Genomic DNA, 26,706 nt, shown 5'->3' with positions numbered 1-26,706 from the left:
TTAAAGATCTCCTGAACTTAAAGCAGAACTCGAGCTCGTGGGATGCGAAGCGGCGACGGGGCTGCACGGAACGAAACGGCGCTGCCATCTTTGCAGTGATGCTCCCAAAAAAGAGCGGGGGATCTAGTACGAAGCGAAAACCAAAGGAAACCAAAGTGACTGGAGACTACTGAGGAAAGAAAACCTGTCACCCGGTCCTCTCAGGACGGGGAAACTGATCCAACGAACATCTGCGTAGTGGCTCTCGTCGCTGGGGAAAGGCGAGTGACGACAGCAGACTCCCTCTTATTTACTCCGAGATTGTAGCCGAAGTAGATGAAGCTGAGTGACGTTTTTCACAAACTACAAACAGGCGAGGAGCAGCGGTTCGTCCGGACCAGGCACCGGAATCAACCGCTCGGTCGCAGTCAACAACGTTTCTCACTTTTGTTAAAGAACCCAATCCAGTCGTGTAGAGACACGAAAGCCGCTTCTCCAGTCGAATCAACTCACATGCAGCAGCCTCCCTATATGCACAGTTGTATATCTCTATATACGCAGCTGACCTGACATACACTTCACTACGACCCTATATACATGCACAAAGGCATTACGCCAATATACATATATAAATATGTATCTATCTATCTATCTATATATATATATATATATATTAGACGTCCACATTCATTTCTGTGTATCCGTTAGCGTTTAGCGTGTGGCGGGACATACATTCTGACATACCGCAACATGCATCTCTACATACTTTATATGCCTGTAAACAAGTATATGAATGTACATGCGTTTGTCTATCTCTCCCAGTGTGTGTCGTCGCGGAAGACATCATCCGTCTCGGCTGTCTTTGGTCATATTTTTTCGCCGTCGTCTTCTGCCTTTCTTTTCTCTCCGCAATGGTTCGGCGTGCGCGATCCAGCCGGATACGTTAATCCCCTGGTCTGTGCGCAGGCTTTACAACTGAGCAAGGCTTTGTCTTTAAAAAAAAAAAAAGTTCCCTGGTAAGAACTCAACGAAGTTCCAGCCTCCGCGTTTAAAATGTTCGCCCTCAGCGGCATCTTCCCCACACGCTTCTGCGACGATTGCCGAATTGCCATCGAAAAAGGAAATTCGCTGTTGAACGGCAGCCTCGGAGGTGGTGGGCCGGATGTTTTCTGTCCGCCCAGAACTCCCAAAAAACCTGAAACGCACCGGTTGCGCGCATTCAGCTACAAACGTGAGAGTTCGCAGGCCGACCGTGAAGTCACTCTCGGCTCACTTCTTCTTTCCATCCCTGCATGGCCGGCTACAGAGCAGAACGTCTCCAACTGCCAAGTCGGAGACATCGCCGTCGAGCATCACTCCGCATTCAGTCCCCGGGCCGCGAACAGTCGTCTGGGCGTCGGGACCGACTCGCACGGAGATGACCGACCTCTGCACAGTGCATGCAACCAAGCAGAAACAGTTGCATAGGAGCGACACGATGAAAGAGCTCGAAGCTCCCCTCTCTCTCCGCTCGACCCCCTTCTCCATGAACGAAAATCTTTGCAAGAGAAACGCATACACACTTGCAATTCCGGAGGCGCATACATGTGTAGACATAAACGTAGAAAACGGCGCAGGCTGTGTGTCTGACGCCGAGTGATTCTTAGTTCCCCCGAACGCCCAGCAAGCCGCCAGCGCCGGAGGACTCGACTCGGAGAGCGCCGCATATTTCTGAGGTGCAGAGGCAATCTCAGAGGCACTGGGACACTGTCGACACCATCTGAAGTTCAAACAGACAAAGAGAAACGGTCTTGTCTACAGGCAACGCGTTCAAGACTCTGGTGGCTGCTGCGCACAGCGCGAGCTCTCCTGGAATCCACCGAGGGAGTCGCAGGGGGATGCGAGAGTCGCTCAAAAAGGAGAGTCTCTCGTCGAAAGAAACTGAACGAGACTTGCCGGCTACGGGGACAGAACTCAGGCATGGCAGAGAGAAACCCAGAAGGTCGAGGAAGCACAGACCTGGACCTGAGTCTCAGAGGGAAACGTTTCTCACCTCGAAGAGCAGACGTCCGTCGCGGGTGACCTGCACAAGCGCCCCGAGCGTAACTTCGCCCTCGTCAACGCTGCATCCTGCAACGAGGCCAGTCTGAAAAAGAAGACAGAAAAATGCGTCACACCAGCGCATGGACATGGTAGACTCCAGTTGTTTTGGGGATCCCAGACGGCGACCGACACTCGGCAAACAGACGTTTTTGCAAGAGACGAGTCGCGCGTTTGACGCGTCATGCACACGACTCTTCACCTTCTTGGAAAAGGACTCGTGAAGACGCATGCGCGCCAGGCGCGTTGAGAGAACCATGAAGATCTACCTTGAGGTGGAAGAGTGCCTTGACTCTCGCCTTTCCAGTGTAGGGATTCAGCTCGTCTGTTTTTCCAGCGGCGTCTTCGCGCTGTTCGCGGGCCTTCTTACGCCTGCCCGCTCCGGCAGACAGGACTCGGGTGTTCCCAGCCTGCTCGCCTGTCTCCTCGTCATCGGGGGAGAACAAGTTCTTTCGCATCAAAATCCGCTCGACCTGTGAGACGACGTCGTAGATCACATCGGCAGTGACCAGCGTCGCGCCCTGGCGAGCAACTTCATCCTGGAGAAAGAAGCAACGCAACGCAGGAAACGGCGCAGACAGTTGTTTTCTCTCCCTGTCAATCCGAGCGATAGTCCTCGTCCATACATGGCGTCTCGAACACCCTCGAAGCGGCATAAAGTCTTAATCTCGTAGGACGTCGAGTTCCGTCTCTTGCCGCTGCCCCCGGCAGACCAGTCGGGAGGAGCTGCTGAGGAAACGGAAGAGACATCCTTTGTGCTCCTCTCGGATTATCTTGTTGCCCGCGGTCTGTGGAGTTCTCTGAGGTATTTGCACAGCTGCGAGCGCCCTCGCATTTGCCTGGCTTCTCGAGTCTCAGCTCTTCACCTTGTCGCGTTTGCCTTCGCACTCCTTCACTCGCCTCCACGCTTCTCCTACCTTGACTTGTCGGGAGACCGGCGTCGCAAACGCGATAACGACTCCTGCTTCCGGCTGGGACCTCTTCGGCTCTGGTGTCTCCGCTCCGCTTCTGCTTCGCTCCCTGGAGACTGCCACAGCCTGAACGTCTTCGATCGACAAAAGTCCTGCCTTTGCACGAAGCACCTGAACCGACCGCCGCCCCGACTCTCTTGTCTCCAAAGGCATCCCTCCCGTCTCTTCTTTTTTCGCCAGAACGCCCTCGCTCGACGCAGGTGGTACGGTATCAGCAGGCGAACTTGAAGAAGCCGCTCGGTCTCCACCGCTTGTCGTGTCTCCTTCTGAACCACTCACGCCAGACCGTAAGTTTGGTCCACTGCGGAGCGCGAAGGCCGACGGAGACACCATACGCAACGGTTGCTCTTCGCGCGCGCTCGCCTCTTGCAAAGAGCTCCCGGTTTCCGTATGCGCTGTGTCTTCTTTCGCCTCGCCGATCCCCATTCTTCTGTGGCGCAGACCTTCATCGTACTCGATCCGCCGCGTCCACGTATCTCGGATCGCCTGTGCAACCGCGTCAGGCTCTGCTTCTGAGGAGACAGTCTCCTTTTGTGGGGTCTCGGAAACACAGGTTTCGTCCCCCGGAACCTGCTTGCCTTCGCCTGCGGGCGCGGCCGCCGGTGTTGCCGCCGAGTCGCCAACGTCTGGACTGTGCCCAACGAGTGAAGCAGCGGAGACAGAAGGCGCGACCGCAGCCGGAGCGGGAGCTGTGGGCGTTGGAGCCCAAAGTCCAGCGAGCGCCGACGCGACGGCCTCGGCGGTTCCCTGCTGGTCCGCCTTGATCACAACGGGGAGAGTCAGAGCCTGAGAAGAGAACGGTGACGGTCGAAACTTCATTGTTTCTTTGCACAAAAGCTGAAGCGACAAATCTCGTCAAGCGAGAGAAAGACACCGCGTAAAGTCAGGAGGGTGTTCAAGATATTCAGAAAAGAATACCAACTTATCGGCGCTTCGTTCGCGAAAGCTAGAAGCATGTCTCTGCATTCGCGGATAGCTTGGAACCTGCTGACAAAGCTCGTCGAAGTACACGAGCACCAATAGCCAGACCCCCCCTTCTTCTCTTTCTTCCTCACGATCTTCAAATCGTTCCGTTTCTTCGTCTCACCTCGTCCTCTCCGTGAAGGAGGCGGTCGAGGACGCGCATCTTTGCCTCCCTTGTGCGTCGCAGTTCTTCAGCGCGTTGTCGCTTCCGTTTGTTCAGCTGCACAGAGGCGCATCAGCGAAGTCCGAAGAAGAAAGACATGAACGAAAGAAGTTCTATTCTGATGGGTCGCCTCATCAGCCTCCTGAGGTGCTGTCTCCTCTTCGTTTTCCGCGTCGCCTCGATTCGGTTCTTTCTCGCTGAAGACCTCTGCGTCTCCGTCTAATGCCTTTGTCTCTGCGGGTCCCGCCCTCGCTACCGGAGAGGTCTGTACGCTTCAGTCCTGTCTCTGTCGAGTCGGACTCTTCTTCGTCTGCGCATTCCACTTCACGTCACACTCCTCGCGTTGCCCGTCCCCATCGTTGCTCTGGAAGAGCTTCACTGTAAACCGGTGCGGCGAAAGATCTAATCTGAGAGACGCCGCTGCTTCACCCGCCTAGGCAGGCTGCCCAGATGCCTCGAACGCTCTCAGGCGCTTGCTATGTGACCTCAACAATATCGTTCTCTCAAATGCTCGCTGCTCGAGAAAAACAGTCTTTCATTCCTGTCTCGCTCCGATATCAAACTTAGTTCCGCACACACACGCAAGACCATAAATATATATATATATATATATATATATATATTTATGTATATATATGTATATGTGTAGATGCATGCAGTCAAGACGCATGCGCGTATCGCTGTATCTCCATATGCATACTTTTGTGTGTGTAGCAACGGTCGATTCGCGTCTACGTCTCTAGGGGACATTTCCCCATATCCGTCGACGCGCAACATCCCGACAGATCTGACTGGCCGACCCAGGGGGGACTTGCGTGTATCCTCGGAACTGAATCCTCGTTTGGAAAGCTGTTTACCTCGGCCAGTTGGCGGCCATCGGCATCGCTGTTGATGACAACAAATGTTTCTCCAGGAAGAGGCAGATTGTTGGAGGGAAAGCCGCAGACGTCGACAATCTCCCCCGCGAAGGCGGCATCGACCTCGATCTCTTCCGTTCCCGATTTGCCCTCACTGCATTCAGGAAGAGATCTCTCCTGCGACTCTTTCTCTGTCTCTCCGTTCTTCAAGTCAAGGGATCTTTCACCCTTCTTCCGCCTTGGCCCACTCGCAGGCGCAGCTGCGCGAAGAAGCGCCGCCCTGCCTGTCTCGGTGTCTCCATCCCCACAGCCGCGGAGACGCAAACGTCGCACTCGACACACAGAAGGTCCAGCCAAGACCGTCGCTCCCTTCCTGCAAAAAGTCAGAAAAACTCAGATGATAGAGCAAAGGGAGAGAGACGCCCACATGCGCGCCAGGTCGTCTCGAGACATGGTGGTTGGAGCGGGACGTAAGGAAAGAGAATCAGCCCGCATGCACATATCGACAAATATATATATATATATATATATATATATAAGTATATATATAAACGTATATATATATATATAAATGTATAAACATATATATATATAATAAAATATAGATATAGATATATGTCTATACAGATACGTGTGTAAAAGCAGAGCGAACAAATATGTGGATCGACAAAGAGAGCGATGACTCGATGGAGAGGCCGGAAGGCAGACAAACATAGAGGGAGTGAAGCGGAATAAGTAGGGAGACAGAGGGCGACAGGCGTTGGTGGCGTACAGCCAAGAGTTCAGGCAGTGACAGAGTTCGCGTTTCAAAGACGACTAGACCACCGCCGGACAGAGACGAAGGAGACACGGCTTGACTGAGGACCGCTATTCTCTCACTCACGAAGAAATGCGTTCTTCTGAGTGCTGGCTGGCAGCGGCTCGAACGAGAGACAGCGCAAACGATCGGCACGAGGAACGCTGATCAGGGCGCTTCTCCTCTCAAAAACTCACGGGAGAATCAACAACAGTCGGGAGGAACGCAGAGTTGGCACCAAGCCAGGACAAGACGCACCTGACAGAGCCGCGCTTCAGCAGAATCGATGCGCAGCCTCCGACGCCTTTTGCTACAAAGGCCTCCATCACCAGTCCTTCGCCTGGACATGTCAAACTCGTTTTCAGTTCCAGAAGTTCTGCTTGAAAGAAAATCTTTTCGATCAGGTCATCCAAATCGTCGGGCCTTTCTTCCTCTCCTTCTGTCTCTTCTACCTCTCCTTCCGCTTCTTCTCTGTCTTCCTCGTTCTCGTCTCTTTCGTCTTCGCCCTCGTCGTTTCGGCTCTGTGGGCGGTTGCTCTTGGGCTCGGAGCTCCCTTCCTGCGTTGTCGCTGGCTGCGCCTTTGCGTCTAGCCGCGTTTGCCTAGGGACTGGCGCGAGATGCTGTCTCTTCCGTGCTCTCTTCTCGGAGAAGCTGTCCAGAAAAGATTTGGCGTCGACAAGGGAGACCTGCACATCGCCGCCGAGAGGCTCTGTCACCACGCCATGCTCAGCCAACTGCGAGAGAACTCTCACCACTGGAGGCGAAGAAAGAAGAGACTCCGAAGAAGCAGCGAGGGGCGACGGCAAGGCGCGGGAGGACGAGAGAGACAGGCGAGTCCTTTTCGTCAGAGCGACCACAACGGGAACATTCGCGGCACGGCACATCTGCGGCAAACGCAGAAATCGCACACCGACGCGCACCGAGTGGCGGCCAAAGTCTCACAAAAAACACAAAGGAATTGACAAATCGCCTTTTCTAAACATACCCGGCGCTCCACGTACACACATTCACGTGGATAGCTTTAAACACGAACACCTATATATATATATATATATATATATATATATATATGTAAATGTATACATGTAGATATACATATATATATATATATATGTGTGTATGTATGTATGTATGTATGTATATTTGCATGTGTTCCTCGCCACCTTACATATATATTTAAATAAAATTGTGTGCCTTTACGCGATTTTGTGTGGCACCCGCAAGAGGCTGTTTCGTGGATTCCTTGTTTTTTTCCCTTCTCGCCGACGTATCAGTGTTCACAGGAAGATCCGTCTGAACGTACACACGGTTCTAGGGCAGGCGACGTTGGGCACACACATCTGACTTCGACTCGCAAATGGTTTTTCAGGGATTTTCCATATTTTACCGCATATTCGGATTCGGTGATTTGATTTCCTATTTCAAAAGACGGGTGAATTTGATTTCTGAAGCTTTCTTCCGAGGTCCTCTCCTTTTTCAGGACCCTCGGCGCACTCTGTTGCACCTGCTCCACATTTCTCTCAAGGCGAGGCAGGCGACCCTCCAGTCTGCGCGAGCTCAGAGTGAACGTAAACTTAGCAAATCACCATGAAAAACCAGCGAGGTTGAGGAGCTCATCGACATTTGCCTACTTGGATGCTTCTCGCAGTTTGCGGTTGAACGCCTTCGTCGACAGCTACGACCAGCACAGCCAAGTCGGCGCCTGAAGTCGCCCGCTCGCGCATCTGCTCAAATGCGGCATGTCCCGGTGTGTCCAGAAATGTCACCGAGGAAGCCAAAGGCGAAGCAGAAGAAGAAAAAGACGAAGACGAAGAAGACGAAGAAGAAGAAGACGGAGAAGACGAAGACGGAGAAGGAGGAGGAGGAGAAGGAGGAGGAGGAGAAGAAGGAGAATCTGCGCACGACAGCTGGAAAGAAGGGCAGGGACCCCACAGGGAAACACAGAGAGATGAGAAGAAAAGATCCAAGAGGCATCGGGAGGAAAGCCGGGCCAGTGGGCATAAGGCGCGAAGCAGAGATAGGCGAGAGACCACAAGACAAAAGGAAGGAAACGGTTTTCTGACGGATGCTGTGAAATCGTCATTTCCACTAGGCCAGCAGTGCGTTGCGACCCGGAGCTGGGAGCTCATGTTGGAGAGGCCTCAGCCTTGTTTTTTTCTCAGGATCAATCGTCTTGTCTCGGACATTTCCGACTTTTCGTGGAGGCGAAAAACGCGTTTCTCCCTCTCTACACTGAGAGTTGTTTCTCGTTCTCTCGGAGGTGCCGTTTTTTCTCCAACGCTTCTTTGTCTCCTTCCCTCCTTCAACGCTTCCCTCTCAAGCTGATTTCACCAGTCGACCCCCCGCCATGGGATCCCCGTCTGCGACCGCTGCCCAGGAGACGAACTCGGACGTTTATAAGAACGTCAGTCGCCTCGTGTTTCGACGGATAGAGGCGAAACGGCTCGGATCTGCAGGCGCGGAAAACTGTTTGCGCGGAGCGGCGAATCCTCCCTTCACTCCTGAGTGTGAGCGCACAGCGCGTGAGTGCTGTTGAACAAGATTGGTGTAAATGCTTTGAAACCGCAGGACTGACAGTTCAGCTTTCGGAGATCGCTGATTCGCAACTCCAAGTTCGCTTGAGCGAGCAGAGCAGGTGACTGACGCCAGGCAAAAAAGCGTTTTTGCCGGTCCACGTCTCACTCTCCCTCAAGGGAGTGAGTGTGTTTGGAAGCAGCTGTCATCTGCGTCCTGCGACCTTCTATCGCACTCACCTGGAAGGCTGAGAGACGCTGCGTGATGCCTCCAGCCTCGACAGCCGCGGCGAGGATCTCCCTCTTCCTCGCCTGCAGGCGTTCGTCCTCCACCACCGACATTCGCTCGTCCCCTGGTCCTCTCCTCGCCTTTCCACTCTTTTCCTTCTTCTGGTCGCGCTCGATCTGCGCCGCGCGTCTTCTCTCGACAGGTGCTTGCAGTCGCAAAAGACCTTTGAGTTTGAGCGCGCGAAGCAGCGTCGTCTTTCCGTGGTCGATATGTCCTAAGATGCAGACGACGGCAGGTCTCGAAGACTCTTCTTCTTTCTTCATCTCTGTCGCCCCGGCGCGCAGCGGGCCAGTCTCGACGCCTGCTTCTCTGAGACGCGCGAGAAGCTTCGCCTCCTCTCGCAACAGCCACAGTTCTTCATCGTCAACCTCTCCCTCCTCGACGTCCTCCGCAGCTGCGCTCGCAGCCTCCACCGGCGACGAAGACGACAACGTCGCAGGGTGCAGCTGCATCTGCATCTTCGAGCGCAAGTCTGAGAGACCGGGGGGACGGAGCTCGCCCTCTCGGTTTGCAGCCGCTCGCCGCGGCCGATGTTTCTCTTTGCGCGAAAAAGAGTCTTCTTCGTCTTCGCGCGGCTTCGCAGGTTGGCGCGAGTGCCCCCCGCGTCTCCGGCCCCGCGCGGAGTGCGCGAGAGATGCTGAAGGCGACAGAGACACGGGAGCCGAGAGCCAATCCCTGCCTAACCACCGCGCTGGTTTCAGCGGCAGGCCAATGCGAACGAGAGTTCCACGCGTAAACGGAGCGCCAGGAAGAATTGAAAGAGGCGAAGGAGCAGAGGAGAAAACAAAACGAAAAAGGACGACGGAGACGAAGAGACGGGGCGCCGGGAAAGGGGAAAGGCGAGACGAGCGCGAATGAGCCGAGAAAAAAGGAGGAGCGGAAAGAGGAGAAAAAAACGAGAGGACAGAAGACAAGTCGGTTGACAACGGAACGAAGCCTGGAGTAGACAAGCACGGGCAAATCGGACCACGACGGCGGTTGCGCTACACAGCAGAGGACATGGGAGGATGCGAAGATGAACGAAACAAAGAAAAGACGACTCCAGATGAGGTAGGAAATGCCGAGAACGTCGATGTCAGCGAGTGCGGGCATGAACGCGACAGGAGAGACTGAATTCGAATCTGACGAATCAGAGAGACCTCGAATACGAGAAAAACAACCGGAACAGGAAGAAGCGACAGAGCCGTCAACAAGAAAGAATTGTTTTCGACGAAAAACTGGCACAAAGGTCGACGCGGAGCCTACCTTCCACTGGCCCTCCTTCGTCGTCGAGAAAGAACTCGGCGCTCGTGGTTTGATGTTCTTCAGTCTCTCCCATCTCGTCTACGAATGCATGCTCGTCGCCTTCGTCTTGGCGGCTTACCCCCACAGTGCCTGCCTCTTTCGAGCTAGAACCACGGACGGAAGCAGAACAAGGAGAAGTGGAAGGAAACGAAGAAGATGAAGAAGACGAAGAAGACGAAGAAGAAGAAGATGAAGAAGGAGACGAAGAAGAAGACGAAGGGGAAGAAGAAGACGAAGAAGAAGAAGAAAAAGAAGACGAAGGGGAAGAAGAAGACGAAGGAGACGTGGAACAGGAAAAGAGAACTTGCCACCGAGGAGATGTATCACTCGGTGGCGCCTTCAGCCGCACCCGCACAACCTCGCCAAGCGTCATCAGCTGTGGGCAGCGACGGCAGAGAAGAGGAAAAAACGAAAAAGGGAATGAGAGAAAGGAGAAGAGAAGACCCCCAAGCGATGCAGCGGACGAACGCAGAGAGACGGAGAGTACGTCGACGTCAGGAACAGGAGGTGAGGTAAGAAGTGCTCGGGACGGAACAAGGTCGAGGGGCGAATGCGTAAAGGGAGAGCCAGAGGACGAAAAAAAGATATATATATATATATATATATGTATATATATATATATATTTGTATATGTATACATATATGTATATAGAGAGCAAGGGCGAAACCAGGCGTGATAAAGAGAAAGGGAGAAAAAAGCAGACACAGACGATCGTACCAACACTCTACACCAATGTCTCTGCTGTATATCTCTCTCCATCTACCTGGAAGTATATCTATCTCTACGCATGTCCCTCTACGTCTACGTATATGAACGGTCATCTCTGCGTATGCAGACATCTCCATATACACACGCGTTTGTTTCGTTCTCTGCGGGTGTGGACGAGTCGGAGGTGCGTCTCTGTATGGGGCCGTGGTGGGGTGTACCTGACGCAGATCAATGCGTTTTGGGGATAGGTTTGAAGTCCCTCTTGAGGCGGCTTCTTCACCGAACTCGCGCGCCGCTTCGCGTCTGCCCGCAGCTCCAGGAACGCGAAAGCGAACAGAGGACCAGTGCAGAAATCCCCACAGAGAATCGGAAGCACCGTGTGGCGCGCCTTGGCCTTCCCTGTCTCCCGAAGCGGCCAAAGACGAGGGCGACAAGAGCGCCTGCGGCGCCGCACAGGCGAGTTTCAGAATGGCGTACCCCTCTTCGACGCGAATGACTCTCGCGTCGACCTCCAGTCCGACAGCGGCTGGCGGCAGAGCGGTCTCTGCTGCGAGCTTGCTCTCCTCTCTCTTCTCTCCCTCTCGCCGTGAGGCTCGTCTCTCCTTCCTCGCCTCTCCGCCTCGACCGCCGTCTGCGGCCCCGCTCTCAGATCCGAAGGAAGGCTCGCGAGGCCAGTACTTCTCCTCGAACCCAAATGCACGGCTCGCTTCCAAATCGCCCACATCGTCTTCTCTACGCGAAGACGAAGACTGCGGAGAAGCAGACGACTGAGGGGAAGCAGATGAGCAAAGCGAAGGATGGTGAGGAGAGGAAGATAGGGGACTCTTGAATCTGCGATCTAAGCGTTCAGCGTCGGCGACAGCAGCCGCAGCCTCCCCAGGGTCGGCAAGGACGGCGACCTCGCGCAGAAGATTTCCAGTCACCTGAAATGCATGCACGCACGAGGCGAGCAACGGAACTCGATGCGCGTCGTGGAGTCATGGAGAAGGCAAACGCGACACACGGACGAGAGACGAGAGTTATACAGGCGAGAGCTCAAGGCCGTAGGCCTTTCGTCTTGGTTCCCAGCAAAGTCCTTTGCCTCACGCTGTCGGGCGAGAGCCTCAGTTTGTCACAGGTGACCGGACAGAGAAATACACGACGCCACCGTAGGAAGGACCTCCGATTTTTCTTTCTTTCTGTTATGTGTAAACGCAGAGTGTCAGGGAGTGCCTTTCCTCCACCTGTCCGCGTCTAAAAGAGTGAGACAGCACAGCACAAGAGGCATGCCAGGTGCCCTCCCGCCAGCTCGACTTCGACAACCAGACAGAGACCGATTTCTGGGATTTTCGCCTCCCGTTCTTCCCGCACCGATTCGTAGAATGTGGGGAGCAAGAGAGGCGTCCCCGTGATTTATAAGAGGGCTCAAGAGAGAGAGAGACAGTGCAAGCGGCACGAGAGAAAAAAGAGAGTCGAGGTGAGAGAAAAAGACGAAAGATCAACACGAGGAGCGATACAGCGAAGCATTTACGGGGACGACAGGCAGGCGCGACGAGAGAGCCACAGGCGTGAGCTACGAAATCCGTTTTCGCGTTCTGCATGCACGCCACAGAGTTGTGTCAAGCAGATCTGTTCCTGGTTCTTTCAGGTTCCTCTGCCCTCGAAAACTTGCCGGAAGCGTCAGGCCTCCTTTGCTCACATGGGTGGCTGCAAACGGCGACTCGGAACCAACGGGGAGGGGCGTGACGAGGACGGAAGCACCGAGCGACAGGATCTCCCCAATTGCCGGCGAACGCGTCCGAGTCTCCCCGCCGACGCGCATGCTCCGCGAAATCTGCGACAAACGAGAGGATAAGAAAAGGCGCACACACGAAGGTGACGTCAAGATGAAGAGTGATAAAGGGGAGACATAAACGAGGAGATCAAGAGGAGGGTCTGAAGAGTAGATGAAGAAGAAGAAGAGAAGATGCGAGCGGAACGAAGAAGGGCAGACTCCACAGAGGGGATGACAGAACGACGAGGTCGGCAGAGACACGAGACGACGGCTGGGTGGAGGGAAACCACGGGAGAGACTTTGCTGGCCTGGGCGTCCACGAGGTCACGGCGACAGCAACAAGAGTAGATGAAGAAAATGAGAAAGCCCGGGGTCTCAGTGGGTACGCGCAGCACGAACGAGAGACCAAGGCGACGACCGCCGGAACGACGTGAGGACCACCGCGGAATGCTGAACAAGCAAAGGCGATTTATTGATGAATCCCAAGACAGGGCACACGGAACCAAGAAAGACAAACGCGAGATCACTGACGCGCGCGCTCGCACCGCGCCCGAGCAGCCACAAAACTGCACACAGACAAATGCAAAGGCCTGCGCGTACCCTGGAAATGTGTACAGTCACTGCGACGTTGAGACTGCGAGCGGGTGCAGTCCCAACGCCTTCTGCCCCCCCGTCGTCCTTCGCCGTTGCCCCAGTCTCCTCGGAGACCGGCGAGACGCGCCTCACGAGCCGGAGAAACGCCCTCTGACCAGAAGCGACGTTGGTAACGACCGCCTCATACACCTGAAACGAAAGAGGAGATAGAAAGATAAGCACGAACGCCTCTGGACTTGCTCTCTCAGGAGCGGACGCCGTCGAGGTGGAAGGACCGGTGAGTAGGTGTGGGCGGCGTTTTCGAAGATCGAGTCAACGACGGCTACATAGTACAGCGTACCGTCCAGCGATTCATGGCGGCCTTCTGTGCACCTCCCGAGACACACGCCGCATATGTCGTAAGCTCCGAAAACTCTCCCGGGTCGCCGAGAGAAGAAAGGAAAGGCAAGCGAAGCACCAGTGAGCTAGTGATGTGGTGAGAGATGCACGGAGAAAGGAGCGAGGAGAGGTACACGTCGACGGGTAAAGAGAAAGAAAACGATAGGCAAGAGAAGGAGTAAAGGCCGCAAAGAGAACTGAGACTGTGAACAACTCTCAGGCGATCAAAGCGTCGTTAACCGAAAGGGAGAAAAGGACGAGAGGAGCGGGGGTTCCCGACTTACGGCACCAATCTCCAACCTCGTGTCAGGCGACACTGCTTGGTTTGTTCGTTTTTCATTGGCTCTTTTTTCTTTTTCAAGAATCCCCAGCGCCGCGTCTGCAGGTCGATCTCTCAGAGCCCCTCTGGGTTTCCTCGGGGACCACGGGACACCCTCGGTCTCCGGTCTGAAGCTCGCGCCTCCGTCGCCAGGCTCCGGCCGTCTTCTCGCTGCGCCGCGCTGTTCACGGCCGGCCAGCAGTGAGCCAGACGAAGGCCCAGCAGGCAGCTGCCGCCTCGAGGCGGCCTGCTGTCCATGCGTTGGGCGCAAGTGAAACGCAGACAGCGGGGATCCCTGCCGGGGAGCAGAGGTCTCTGCCGGGGACTCCCCAGGCCTTTCCGGGCAACGGAGAGCGCGTGAAAGATGCTGAAGGCGACAGAGACGCGGGTGCCGAGGCGAGTCCTCGAGACTCCGCGCGCTGAGAGGGTCTCTCGCCTCTGTCTCCGCCCGGTGGTGGCAGAAAGGGGCGACAGCATTTGGCTCGAGCGCAGACGCGCCTGAGGGAATCTCTCGACGAGTTTGTCCATTTCGAAACGCTGGAGCGCGCCCGCAAAAACGACTGTGTGCACGGGGCGTCGTCGAGCCTGGAGACAGTGGAGGAGACCGTGGAGGCAATGGTGATGGAGACAGTGGAGGAGACCGTGGAGGCAATGGTGATGGAGACAGTGGAGGAGACCGTGGAGGCAATGGTGATGGAGACGGTGGAGGAGACGGTGGAGGAGACGGCGGAGGATACAACTGTGGAGGAAATCTGTGTGAAGGAAATGTTTCGGGGACGCGTTCGGCGTGGTGTGGACCGCCGGTGTATCTTGGCCTCCTTGGTTGTGGACTGTGTTCGCGTCCAGTCCCCTTCATCTGATGCAGAGGCAGCCTCCTCGTCTCCAACTGGTCGCGCCTCTCTGCGTCCTCGGGTGGCTGAGAGCCAAGCGACGAAGCCGAGCCGAGGAGTTCCGAGAAAAGAGCTGAAGGTGTGGGCGAAGCAGCAGAGAGGAGAGAGGAAGGACCAACGCCAGAAGGAGGCGCCAGAGCGGACAAACAGCCGCTGGAAAGTGGAGACAACGATAACGAATGTGGAGAAGCAGAGAAGGAGAGGGGCAGAAACGAACGCGACAAGGAAGAAGGAAGCAAAGAAGGAGGCAGAGATGGACGAGGCAGGGGGGAAAGCGACAAGCGAGGAGGAGACACGAACGAAGGCGAGAAGGACGACCCAACATAAGAGAGGCGACTGAGAGGCAGCAGCGAGAAGGTGAGAGGACAAGACGCGGCATGGGCGCGGTGAAGTGAAGACAGAAGAGGCTCCCGAAAGAAGGAAGAGAAAGCAGCATGGAAGAGAGGAAGTCCGGAGAAAAGACGTGTAGCTTTTTCTGGAGTCGAGGAATAGGAAGGCGAGAAGGCAGACGCGAAAAGAGACCTTTCTTGTCGAGCTCCTGGAAGTAAGCGAGAAGAAGACGGCGGTCCAAAAGAACCGTGACAGTTGGCGCGAGGCGCAAACGAAGAGACAGAGGGAGACTGGAACTCGCAGGAAGGCAGAAACGAGGAAAACGAGACAGAATGGGGATAGAAACGAGAGGGAGAAGAGAAGCGAAGCGTCGACGAACAAGCGGAGGGACGGACGGCGGCGATCTCAAGGCTCCAAGCGGTGGCGGGAGGCTCTCCAGTTTTGGACAGCAAAAGAAGGGAGGAAAGGAGAGGAAGGAGCGAATGGATCCGCTGTCTTGGTTCCCTCCGTCGCCTTCTCACAGCCGAAAGGACGCATTTGATCACTAACTGGGGGAGGTGCATGCGCAGGAAAGTGGAGACGAGGAAACGAGAGAGAAACAGGAGAATCGAGCGAAAGGAGAGAACAGGGGGAGACATCCCCGACGGACAGAGAGGGCGCAGTTGCCTCGCATCTTCTCGGCCATGTGATGTGTGGTGGGCAGATGCACGCTGAAGAGAAGAAGGGGGAGAGGATTTTTGAGCTGCACAGTGCAGAGGTCGTGGAAAGGGGAGGCTGGAACAGCAGGGGGAGAAGAAGGAGGAAAGGTTTTCTGGAGAACAGGGCAGGAAGCACAGGCGAAGTGGAACGCGCAAGACGAAGGCGAGACGGTGAAGAGAGGCTGTCGAGAAGAACAGAGACCGCGTTTTGCTCGAGCGAGACAGGCGGAGAATGCAGAGGAGAAGAGAGAGGAAGAGAGCAGGAGGCGGCAGAAACACAAACAGAAGCGAAACAAGAATGAAACCGTTTCTGCAGGGGAGAGAAGAGAAGCAGAGCGGCGACAGAAACCAAGGTCTCCCCATGGAGACCACGCGCAAGAGAAAACCTTTTCACAAGACTGTGGGCAGCCGGTGAGGACGGGGGAAAAAGTCCGGAGAAGATGCACGGATGCGAGCATCTGGAAGAAAGAAGCGACGAAAAACGGGGGGTAGGAAAAAAGAAGTCCTGCAGAGGACGTAACGACCGAGGGAAAAAGCTGGCAGAAGCAACTGAGAAGAAGGAGAAAGGAGTCTGCGTCGAGATGTGTGTGAGTGATGAGGAAGCGTCCGCGGGAAAGAGACTTCTGCCAAAGAAGAGAGACGAAAAGAGAGACTAACAAGGAGCTTCTAACAGACCTTCGGTCTGCATCTGTAATAAGGAACGCACCGACGCTTGAGGCAGGAAACCGTATTTTCTGCCACCCTTTTATCCTTGGAAAAACCCGTCTGCGAAAGGGAAAAGGCAATGGGAGCGTTCTGTGCCTCGGAGAGGAGAAAGGTCACTGTCGATGAGAATCGACAGTGTCTCGGAGATGTGCATGCAGGAGACGGGAGACACACACGGTACAGAAACCCATCACCAGAGGAACGCGAAGTACGTAAACTACAGGCATCCTACACTTTTGCGTGAATCCTGTTCGAAGGGAAAGGATGCGACGAAAGAAAAGAATGACAGTTCATTCGTCTTCCTTTCCAAAGGGAATCGCCTCTTCTGCGCGTGATCGTGGCTTGCAGACGGCTGCTATCCGGTAGCTGTCCGGCTCAACGATTCACTTTACCGTCTCGCCACAAATTTTAGTCGGGAAGACACTTGAAGTTTAGAGTCCGGAATGTGAGAAAAAGTGACAACTGACGCCAATCCCGACACACACTTGCCTTCATTCAGCGCCGTCTCGCCGTGAGACGAGAGTTTGGCTTTGTGTGTCTCGTCGTGGCATTCGCCTCTATCGTCCCGCGGCTGTTCCTGCTCTCCACCTTTTGGTCAGCTTTTCCCCTCTTCTGCTTTTCCTATAGAGAGTATTTGCCTTTTTCACTTGCCGAACTTCCTTCTTTTCCCCAATCTTGGCAAGTCTTCTGTCACTGGAAGGTCCTAGCAAAACACACAGGAAAACAAAGGTCCCCTTCGGGTATTCCATGAATATATGCGTTCCCACCTCTTGTATGCACATTCACAAGCCTGACGCCTGACACACATCTCCCTGTCGACGCTATTGGTTTGCCGGAGTTGCAGGAACGAAAGCGTCTATAGTGTAGTTCCTCAACCTCCGCCTCTGCGACTCCCGGTGCCTAAGACTGTCTGCGTCGCCCTGATTGTCTGCCACTCCTCTCATTCCCTGGCACAAAGGCCGAGTTTTTCCTTCTGTGTTGTTAAATTTCACCACATTATGTCGGCATTGTCCGGAGGAAAAGGGTGATGTTTTGCACCAACCTCTCCTGGGCTGTGATGTACAAAGTCATATTCACTTTGGTAGCCTTCTCTAATGTTAGTCTGTACAGAAGACGAATGGTAGTCGGTACCGAGGACGTGGATTCTCCCCTGACGATTTTACGTAGAAGGTATTATAGATTACTTGAACCAGAAGCGTGGCTGCACCGCGAAATCGCTTTTTACTCGGCAGAGCTCTGTGCCCGACGATCTTCAGGACCGACGGAACGACCCCAGGCTTTACCAGCAGGATATGGAGGTTCGCCGGTGAGATACTCTTTGGGGAAGCTTGTTACTCTGTGCTTTCCATGTGCAGCTTTCACCGGCAGGGCTATTCGGTGAACTATCGAGAAGAGATGTAACATGGTTGTTTGTCCTTGCATCCTGAGGGAAAAGCGATGGTCAAAATCTGTGGGTCGTGATTTCCGTGTTAGTGGTCCAAACAGTAATAAACCGCGTCAACATCTGACGTTTCTTGAGGAGATCTCTCGGCATTTTTCTGGAGACGTTTTGGTCATCTCCACCCAGATCGTCTAAATCATCCGTTTTATCAAACATTTCGAAATAAACAGTCTCCGCGGCATAGCGGTCGGTTCTAAATCTTGAGAGTATTGATGGAGTTATTGGAGGTCTTGCTGTTCCTGGTCTCAGGAAAGTCCTCAGTTGTGGGAACTTCTTTAGTAGATGTGTCTTGATCGGATGTTGCGCAGTAGATGAAAAATGTATCTGATGTACTTCGTCCATCATCATTACAGCAGTAGGTAGCTTGAAGAGTTGTGTAGTGCACTGAGTGACGAAACGCGATACAGCCAGGTTAGTCGGCAGAGTTTTACGAGGCTACTTAAGCTTGTCCATTTCAAATACTTTGCAGAGGGCAATTAGTAAGCCCCTGCTGTCTCAGGTGAGTGTCGATATATCCACGCACATGCATCTCTGGAGTCAACATCCCTAGTGCGTTCGGGGCAGATGTCGATTTGACATAGGATGACAGCAAGTATCGCCAAGATAAAGTTAAAATTACTCGCGTGAAAGGAGTCTTGAGATGTGCATGCTTAGACAAACAATTGAACAAAAGAGGATTCATTACTGCATGCGCAGCAACTCGATCTCGAACTGGAGGTCTGCATTCGGAGGAATACCCCATGCAGGGAAGCCGCTCGCGCCGTATCCCACTGCACAGACAAGCGCACCAGAATCATGCATTGTCCTTTGGTAAGGAATGCTTGAATTCCAAATGGAGCAACGAAGGGAAACTGGCCGCAGACCTGTGCATTCGAATGAAAGTGAGGGGAGGGGCATGCTCACTTGTACAAAAGACCTTCGAATTGGCCTTCGACGCCCCCGCAGTCCTCGCGTTTCCATAGAGAACCGCCTTCTCTCAGAACACACATCTTTTCCGATGTTGCAACTGATGTATCAAAAGGCACAGCGATCGCTAGAGACACTTGACAAGTGTAAAATGCTTGCCTATACGAATCATGCAAGAGTGGCGGCAAATTGAGAAGAAGCAAATTCACGGCACTGCTCAATAGCGCGAGAGCTTACTGTTGGCAGGGATGGAAATACGTCGGGTCTCGCCGACTGTCATGCCAAGAACGCCTTGATCCCCACCGGCAATGACCTGGCCGATGCCAGCTTGCCATGTAAACGGCTGAAAAAGAAAACGGGCGAACACAACATCCATCCTATTGACCGCGGAGTACGCGTATGCAGAAGACAGAGCCACGCGTACATACGCATATGATTCAAGAGTCCAAATGGATGTTACAGCATTACACAATCACATGCCAAACACGAACGTCGACCAGATGGTATCAAAAGAAACATGTCTGTGGAACGTCACGAGCGGACACAGAGAAACGGATTAACACCCAAACGACAAACATCGGCCACAATTTTTCCACACACCTCCGTAATCCGATTGTCATGGTGAGAATCTGTGTCAAAAACGAACTCATGAGAAAGAAGCAGTAAACCGCAGCATTTTCACAACAGGTTCCGCAGACCCACTTGAGGGGCGTATCGGTGGAAACACAGGCGCCCAGGTGTATCGCAAACCCGTTTTCGGCCACAGATCCCCGACCCGCCGTGTGACACGGCGTTCGATTCGTTTTCCTGACGGATTGTCTCATCTTTCAGGATCTCTCTCGCATCTTACCTGCTGGCCAGGGTCCTTTGTCGACCAGAATTTCTGAGTAGTGCCGTCCGGCTTGAGCACGCTCCCCGTAGCGTGCACAGTGGCCGATTGACCTCTTTGGAGTGGAGAACCCGAACCGGGTTTGATAACTTGGTGCTGGAGAGACGCAAGGGGCGCCATTTTCTTGCTGTTTGAGGAGTGTTGTTTTGGAATGTTGCTGTGTGATGTGTGGATTGCCGAGCGGGATGACGCGTCCGCTTTAGGAGAGGCGTTGTGTTTCTGTGCTCCCGCCGAACGAGGCTGGTCCGGAGTAGCAGGCTTTCGTTCGCTGGAACCTGCGAATTCCTCTACCTGATTCGCGTCTTCCGAGTCAACGGCCGCAGGCGAAGAGGTTGCCTTTCCAGAAAGGTGCAAGAAAAGCGACGAAATATTCGCAGGCAACTTGTCGACAGCTTTTGAGACAGCAGGGAAGGCTGACAAGGTTTCCGGGGCGAAGGAGGAGAGAAGGGGGACGACCAAACACAGGAGGAAAGTGAGAGAAAGGAAAAAGATGCAAACAGAGGAGCAAGCTCCCCTCTTGCTCTTGGTCTTCTTCGCTGTTCCCTCTTCGTCCACCACCGCTTCAGCAGTCGCCGAAAGAGGGTGGTTTTTCCCCCCCCTCTTGCGAGTAGTCGGCCTGGCGTTGCTGTTCACCGCAGTGCTCTGGACATTTTCCGAATACCAGTCTGCGTCGCCAGAATTTGCTTCTTCTCGAGAGTTCGTGTGTTGACGAGCCGTCCCTCCGTCCTGTCTGGTCGATTTACTGCGGCGGACAGTTCTTGTTCCTTTCCGGGGACTTTCTGTCTCACTCGCTTCTTCTCCGCACACGCCCGCAGCAGCGGCCGCCGCCGCACGAGAAGCAGAGCGCGTCTGCATCAGAATGGATAGAAGCAGATGCGATTTTTGTCATTCGGAATGACGGCCACAAAGGCCTCGTTGCAGTAAGATGTGTGCAAAGTCGAGGGGAATGTCTGCACCGAACAAGTCAAGGCCTGGGGGTCGGACACGAGGGCTCGCGAGACGTCACAGAACAGGTGGTGCTTCATCTGCCTCTCCAGTCCGTCAGATCATCACACGCACGCGGAACGGCAGAAAAAGCTAAAGCAACGTGGCAGGAAAAGATGCCACGGGCAAAAAATCTGAACGACGCCAATATTTTCCAGAAAGAAAAGAAGAAACATATAAAAACTGGGGCGAAAACCCGCGCGGAATTCCTGAATCGCAGCGCCTGAACCCGTGCCGGAGTGGGAACTGTCTTCGCGCAAGCAGCGGTGCCTACGCCGTGCAATAGCGCCTTTGCGTGAGGGACCCCCTATATTGCACAGATGTGTGTTGTGTTTGTCGTTTCGATCTCTTTCTGAGAGAGAAGAAATGAAGCAGCTGACAGGAAGATGGCAGCGCCTGCCTGGTGATGCGCCAAAGACATTTCCCTCTTTGCTGCATCTATGTATCCATCAAAGGATGTGCTGCAGAAATAAAAAGCTGGTTTTCGAGCTGCTTTCCGGATACAGTTTTGGCACCAGCAAGTGTCAACCCAATTGTTATCATTCGATGTCTAAACGAGCCAGCACCACGTGACACACTCGCAAATGCATTCTACAATTGGGCGTTTGATCATGGCTAGACAGACTTTCTGAGCCTCCTCGCAGAGTCGCCTTGTCCGGGTCCGGCCGTGGCATGTCCTTTCAACAGTCTGTGCCATTGTTCGTACACGTGATAAATGAGAACAGGCCTTTCAGCACTGTTTAGCATGACGTCTTCGATCTAGGCAATGACGCATCGAGTTTGTTACGGAACGACCAAGGCTCTGTATACACCCATAGCCACTATAACCGTTTCTAAAAAAACATGTGAAACGCAGTACACAAGAATACGAAACACACCATGCCTCCTCGATGACATGTTGATCACGTGCACACCTACGCAATGATCACCTTGTAAGATGCTTTTCTCAAGTGCAAGGACAGAAGCGGGATGCCATCTTTTGAGTTTCACGCGCTTGTTGCCGGTGAAGGAAAAGCACGGATGCCCAACGCTGTACAGTCCCATGCACTGCACTGACAATTACAACCAAAAAAAGCGTAACACTGCGACCGAAGCGGAGACGCTGGCAACCGTGTTGCGCTGCAAAACAACAAGCTGAAAATGCAGCGCAAACACGTTCATAAAAAACGAGTAATGACCGCGGCGCGTTCCCTTACCCAATGACACAAAGGATGAAACACTGTAACACGCTACGTAAACGAACGAGCATTGACGTTGGCATGTCTTCTGAAAAAAATTTCCCTGTCCACGGCGAGACTTAGTTTCGTCGACGGGAAACACGCGTCATGAACGCGTTCTTCGACCTGCGCATCTTCGCACGGAAGAACTGCGTTGGCGTAGGCTGAAAACGTCTCGAGTGGAGAAGCAGCCCCAGGCAAAGCGGATGGAACTGTTTCATACGCGGCACGCTAGAGTACAGTGCGTCCCCACTCCGTAATGGCAGCTCAGGCCGCTCACTTCAGCATGAAATATCGGTGAAAAGCTTCGGGAAAAAAATCACCTGCTAAGCGAGTCGGTCTCATGTTCTGTTGAGTGCCTAGTCAGTCGCTCCTGCGCGCATCAGACTTCAACGTGGAAAAAACTCAGCAAGAACAGCCGCGGCGCCTCCACGATTTCCCTTAGTGACATTTTTCTCCGGAGGAGTGCTTGTTCGGTGACGCCTCCTTCACCCAAGTATTCGGGGCCGTCATTCTCGAACCTCAGTGCTACCGCTAGGCCGAGGTGATGCGCGTTGCACGCCGGCGGCCATGCGAAAATCCTCGCTCTCGACTACCCCTTCCTTAAGCCGCATGCACGTGGTTTTGAAGGAATTCGGGTACAGGAAGGTACGCGGATAACTCCTCGAGCGCGTAGCCTAAACGGTAACCGGCAATCGCGATTTGGCGTCGACAGGCAAGTCGCACGTCCGCCAGGTAGGTGTGGGTGGGTACGTACGGCAGATCAGCTGGTCTGAAGGTGCGGAAATTGAATTCTGCGGAGAGCCGCAAGGAACACAAAGTAGAAACGGCACTTGGCATTCTCCGCTACGGAGACCGACACACCCCTGCGTCATTTCCCGCCAAGAAACGGCGCCTTTTCATTTCATGCCCACCCTCTCCCCGACTGTGCAAGCCGCGACCCGGTTTCAGCTCAAAGAGGACACAAGTAGGAAAAAAACACCAAGGGCGCCCTGCGTCTACAAAACTGACCTCTGTACGCGAGAGCCGCTCCGAGACGATGGCTCTCCTCCGCCATATTGCGAAAGTTGGGTGCAAGAAGCTCAGGTTTCAAGTGACTCTCCAGGCTGTCCTTGGGAAATTCCAGTTTGATGCGTCGCGCCTGCAAACGAAGCAATGCAAATACACGTCCAAAGCGGGTACCTGTAGTACATCATCAACTTTGACATGCGATGAATTTCCCTCACGTACTGTAGTACATCATCAACTTTGACATGCGATGAATTTCCCTCACGTAGCAGAGACCGCAACCACTAGATGGGCAAGCGAGAAACGACGGTTTTTATCCCTTCTACAAAACTCCCTGTTTACTGCGGCATTAACGGACAGTGCCGTTAGTCATTCAAAGTACGTCAGAAAGTGCGACTGTCTGCGTTCCTCTGCGGTGAAGCCCGACGGTGGCCTACTTCTTCAGCAATCTCCTCGTCAGTAAACTCTCCCCGGCGCTTCGTATAGACGCTTCCTGCTCCATCCCAAAATGCATGGAGGTTCGTATCCTCGCCATTAGGCAGAACCATGGAGATCTGCGGAAAAAAAGCAGAAAACAGAAAACAAACGCTCTCCACCTAGCACACACAACGCACACTGCAGGGCAGACTGCAATTGAATGCAAATGCAGTAACGCTCCTTTCTGGAAAACGCATCATCGCGCTACAGAAAGCGCGAAAGACACTGGAAGATCACTTGCACGGCTCTAGACACAGACCTGCCATGTGATGCCTCACCAGCATCAACGGTGAAAAACGCCTCCCGATATTTTGAACAATAAATGCAGTGCATCCCTTCACAACAGAAACGAGACATTCTGAAGTGGAGATATTTCTTCCGAAACCACCAGTGTGGCGATGAATCACCTTTTCAAATCACCGTTAAGAGTTGCTCCACACCGAGTGACAATTGAGGACCTAAATCTGACCTATACTGGCTGCTGCCGGAATGCTTTCAACTCGTCAAACCACACCCCACCACAAACCACCAGATAGTACCTAGGCTCTTTCTCTGTCAAAGCCGGACTGACATCACACACCGCAAGATCAATGCCATATCAAATCCAGGGACAGCCGCTGCTGGCACATCAGAGGTGCTCTACAGGAAGTTGCTTCTCTGTTGTCTCTGTGTTGTTCTTTCACTTAAGCCCTCTACAGTTTCTGCCTTCAGGGGTCGTCAAACAAGCTTCCGATAGGCTTTTTTTTGTGTGCTTGGAAGCTGCTCAGTCCAGTTCAGTTCGATAGGCATTCAGCATCCGTCACTAACGTGAGGATGAAAAACAGACATCCTTCATCACCAAGTTACAGAATTAATCTGCCGAGTTCACTCGCTATGAGATACAGCCAAGTGTTTGTCTCCTACAGCCGCCTTACCTTCGTTCCAAACCGGTCGCCGTGCGGAAAAGCGGGGGAGAATGCCAGTAGACTGTGGAGAGGCTGATGGATGTCCGCGACCAGGTGAATGACCATCCTCAAATAAAAGTTTAACGAGAGAACAGTGCCCACTGGGCTCTCCGCGTCTGTGCTAACCTGACTGGAGCGCGCTGAGACACCCGTGTTTCTTCGGTATTCGTCAGGATGTGAAACCTCCAAAAAATTCCCATTAGCGGCGTTCACCGTTCCCTCTGAGTAAGACGCCAGCGAAAACGACGAAACGGGCGGCGGAACACTGCAAAACGGATCTTCCAGCTTCTCTGTTGTCGGGGTCGTGGCTTTCAAGCCGTCCCAGGCCATGTCCAGAAGAAACTCGGCGCCTGAATGAACGTCCAGCGCGACAGAATAACAGGTGGTGGACGCATCTTTGCACAACTGAAGAAGACGACTGGACACAGACTTTCGCCACCATCGCTCACTCCAGATACTCGCCAGAAATGGCTTCAGACTCACTTCGTTCATAGAGCGGTAGAAGCGCGTCAAGGCCCTGCAGTTGGATACCTTCCGGGTTGTACGGGATGTTTACACCGTGCATGAACTGGAAGATCTGCGGGAACAAATACATGGAACGCGAGGTCGCTGCATGAACGACTGAGGATGCTGAACGGATCTCTTGTACAGCAAAACGGCTCCACACAGTTCCCGTAGGCTGGCAAGCGAAGCGCAGTGCCTCGTCAGATTTAAAGGAACAACGGCGCTTTGGAAAGTCGCTCGTGAGACGCGAACCACAGGTGATGTCTAGCGACACTTTCATCATCTAAAGGCAATCCAACTTCTCCGTATTCGTTTATCGCGGGGCGGTCCTTCAAGGCACAAACTAAAAGGCGAGAGAGTACTGCAGTCTTCATACAGTATCTGGCCGCGTGTGCACTAGTCTGAAACAGACCTCTCGTCACGTGACAGAAAGGTATCAGGAGTGTATGTCTTTCGGAACAGAACTGTACTCTACATCAATTTCTCTGGACGGTCGTCTGGTGCGCGTGGACATACGCCGCGCCAGTTGCGTTTAACAGGAGGTTCTGTACAAATCCGGCACTCCTCCGGGTGTTCGCTCGATTCTTCGACTTTGCGGTGAGACCAGTATCTGTCGTACCTTAAGGAAATCAAAACGACGGCTTGGCTTCTCGTACGGAGGCCCCTTCCCGTTGATATCGTCCAGCCAAACGGAGGCGCGCTCCATGGTTGCGTGGTCTGGAAAACCGAAGCAGAAGAATCTGTCCTAGAGAAGATTGATAGGTTTCTGTTCCATCTACGAAAAGCTACGTGAATTCCCTCTGCAAGCGCTCACCTGGACTTTATGTAGCTTCTTCAGCTGCGAAAGCGCACAGTGAAAAAGTAAGGTCTAGTGCTTAAAGGTCACCCGTCTCGTCTGTTCCCCCAAGCTGCAGGCATGCCAGCGTTCTCAAAGCCATTGCCCAGGGCGTAGCCGCACAAGATGCAGTCCGGCTTAATGCTTCTATTTCTGAAAAATTTTCTTCTTTGCAGAGAAAAAGACCCTCGAAATGCAAGGGAAGGTTGTGTGAATATTGTGGCACAGAACGGGGGCTCCAGATACGCCCCCGCGACGCACACATAGAAAGATATGCAGTTCCGGCAGAATTGTTTCTGGAACAGAATCACTTCGAGGTTCATCAGGAAAATCAAGAGACTGTGGAAGGTGTGCACACCCCTTACCTGGGTACTGTCCGCGCCATAGCCCCAGGATGTAATCGACTTTGATCTGTGCCAGGGCAGACATCTCGCTACGCGCGATCGCTGCGACGATCATGTGTGGCTGCAGAAAAAGATGCAGCAAGAAGGAAGCTGGCGACAAACCATGGCAGAAAAGGTATCTGTCATGAATAAACAGCTAACGGAGTTCCGATCCAGTGTAAGAATCCCAGTGTGCACCAAGGAATAAACAGACAGGAAAAACAAAAGCGTAGCAGCTGCTAGCAGCCAAGCCAGAAGATGGCATCCAGGAGCTGGCATCCAGGAGCTGGCATCCAGCAGCAGTCGTCCAGCAGCGTGGAAGCACAATCATCTGACGTCGTCTATGCTGGTTAAGGCAAGGGACCATCTGAGTTGATTCAGCATTTTCCTAGAAAAGGAAGAGCATTCTCAGCCCAATATTAGTACGTCGCCTGCCACGATTCAAGTATCGCCGTCTTCACGAGCGTGCGGTAGCCACGGATGTTTCCTCTTCATGAGAACATTCGCACACACGTGTGCAAGCTACGACGCAGTCTTTCCTAACGCTCTGCTGGCGCTAAATACTATAAGCAAAAACTGCCTCTGCAACAGCTGGATTCTCACCCCTGAGTGCCATGCCAGCACGGGCGACTGGAGCGCAAGCACGCATGCTCCCGCCACCAGTAGGGAAACAGAAGCACTCCTCATCTGGCTGGACAAAGGGAATGGCACGCTCGAAGATTAGCCCTACACCCCCTGAAGAAACGAAGATTTGAGCGGCAACGTCCCTGACAAACGAGGCAAACTTTCGTCAGAGGTGCAGCGGGAAAGCGAGGAACTATGTGCAGGCGACCGTGGCCGGCTTTGCA

General features: G+C 53.6%; 3 protein-coding genes across 3 annotated transcripts; all 3 read right to left on the bottom strand.

Annotated features, from left to right (window-relative positions):
• On the bottom strand, positions 1-15,928 carry TGME49_228350 (elongation factor Tu GTP binding domain-containing protein; the record flags this gene model as incomplete). The annotated part of the gene is made up of 15 exons (XM_018780205.1): positions 1-61; positions 1,253-1,407; positions 2,012-2,104; positions 2,328-2,597; positions 2,976-3,815; positions 4,117-4,212; positions 5,013-5,385; positions 6,067-6,692; positions 7,440-7,702; positions 8,546-9,247; positions 9,856-10,270; positions 10,822-11,526; positions 12,282-12,416; positions 12,957-13,139; positions 13,613-15,928. 15 exons carry the CDS (start codon positions 15,926-15,928, stop codon positions 1-3), a joined length of 7,233 nt encoding a protein of 2,410 aa, XP_018636100.1.
• Positions 15,929-17,897: 1,969 nt separating this feature from the next.
• On the bottom strand, positions 17,898-20,905 carry TGME49_228360 (peptidyl-prolyl isomerase FKBP12, putative). The gene is made up of 3 exons (XM_002366417.2): positions 19,468-20,905; positions 18,855-18,960; positions 17,898-18,481 (listed from the first exon to the last, which is right to left on the bottom strand). Exons 1-3 carry the CDS (start codon positions 20,359-20,361, stop codon positions 18,393-18,395), a joined length of 1,089 nt encoding a protein of 362 aa, XP_002366458.1. The 5' UTR covers positions 20,362-20,905; the 3' UTR covers positions 17,898-18,392.
• A 277-nt stretch (positions 20,906-21,182) lies between these two features.
• TGME49_228370 (hypothetical protein) lies at positions 21,183-26,233 on the bottom strand. Its single transcript, XM_018780206.1, has 8 exons — positions 25,841-26,233; positions 25,455-25,478; positions 25,260-25,357; positions 24,620-24,713; positions 24,107-24,486; positions 23,153-23,269; positions 22,719-22,848; positions 21,183-22,501 (listed from the first exon to the last, which is right to left on the bottom strand). Exons 3-8 carry the CDS (start codon positions 25,344-25,346, stop codon positions 22,311-22,313), a joined length of 999 nt encoding a protein of 332 aa, XP_018636101.1. The 5' UTR covers positions 25,347-25,357; positions 25,455-25,478; positions 25,841-26,233; the 3' UTR covers positions 21,183-22,310.
• Positions 26,234-26,706: the final 473 nt, after the last annotated feature.

Source organism: Toxoplasma gondii, chromosome X, assembly GCF_000006565.2.
Source record: "Toxoplasma gondii ME49 chromosome X, whole genome shotgun sequence".
Taxonomy (NCBI): domain Eukaryota; phylum Apicomplexa; class Conoidasida; order Eucoccidiorida; family Sarcocystidae; genus Toxoplasma; species Toxoplasma gondii.
Note: the sequence above shows the minus strand (reverse complement) of the source record. Positions and strands in the feature narration are given on the sequence as shown.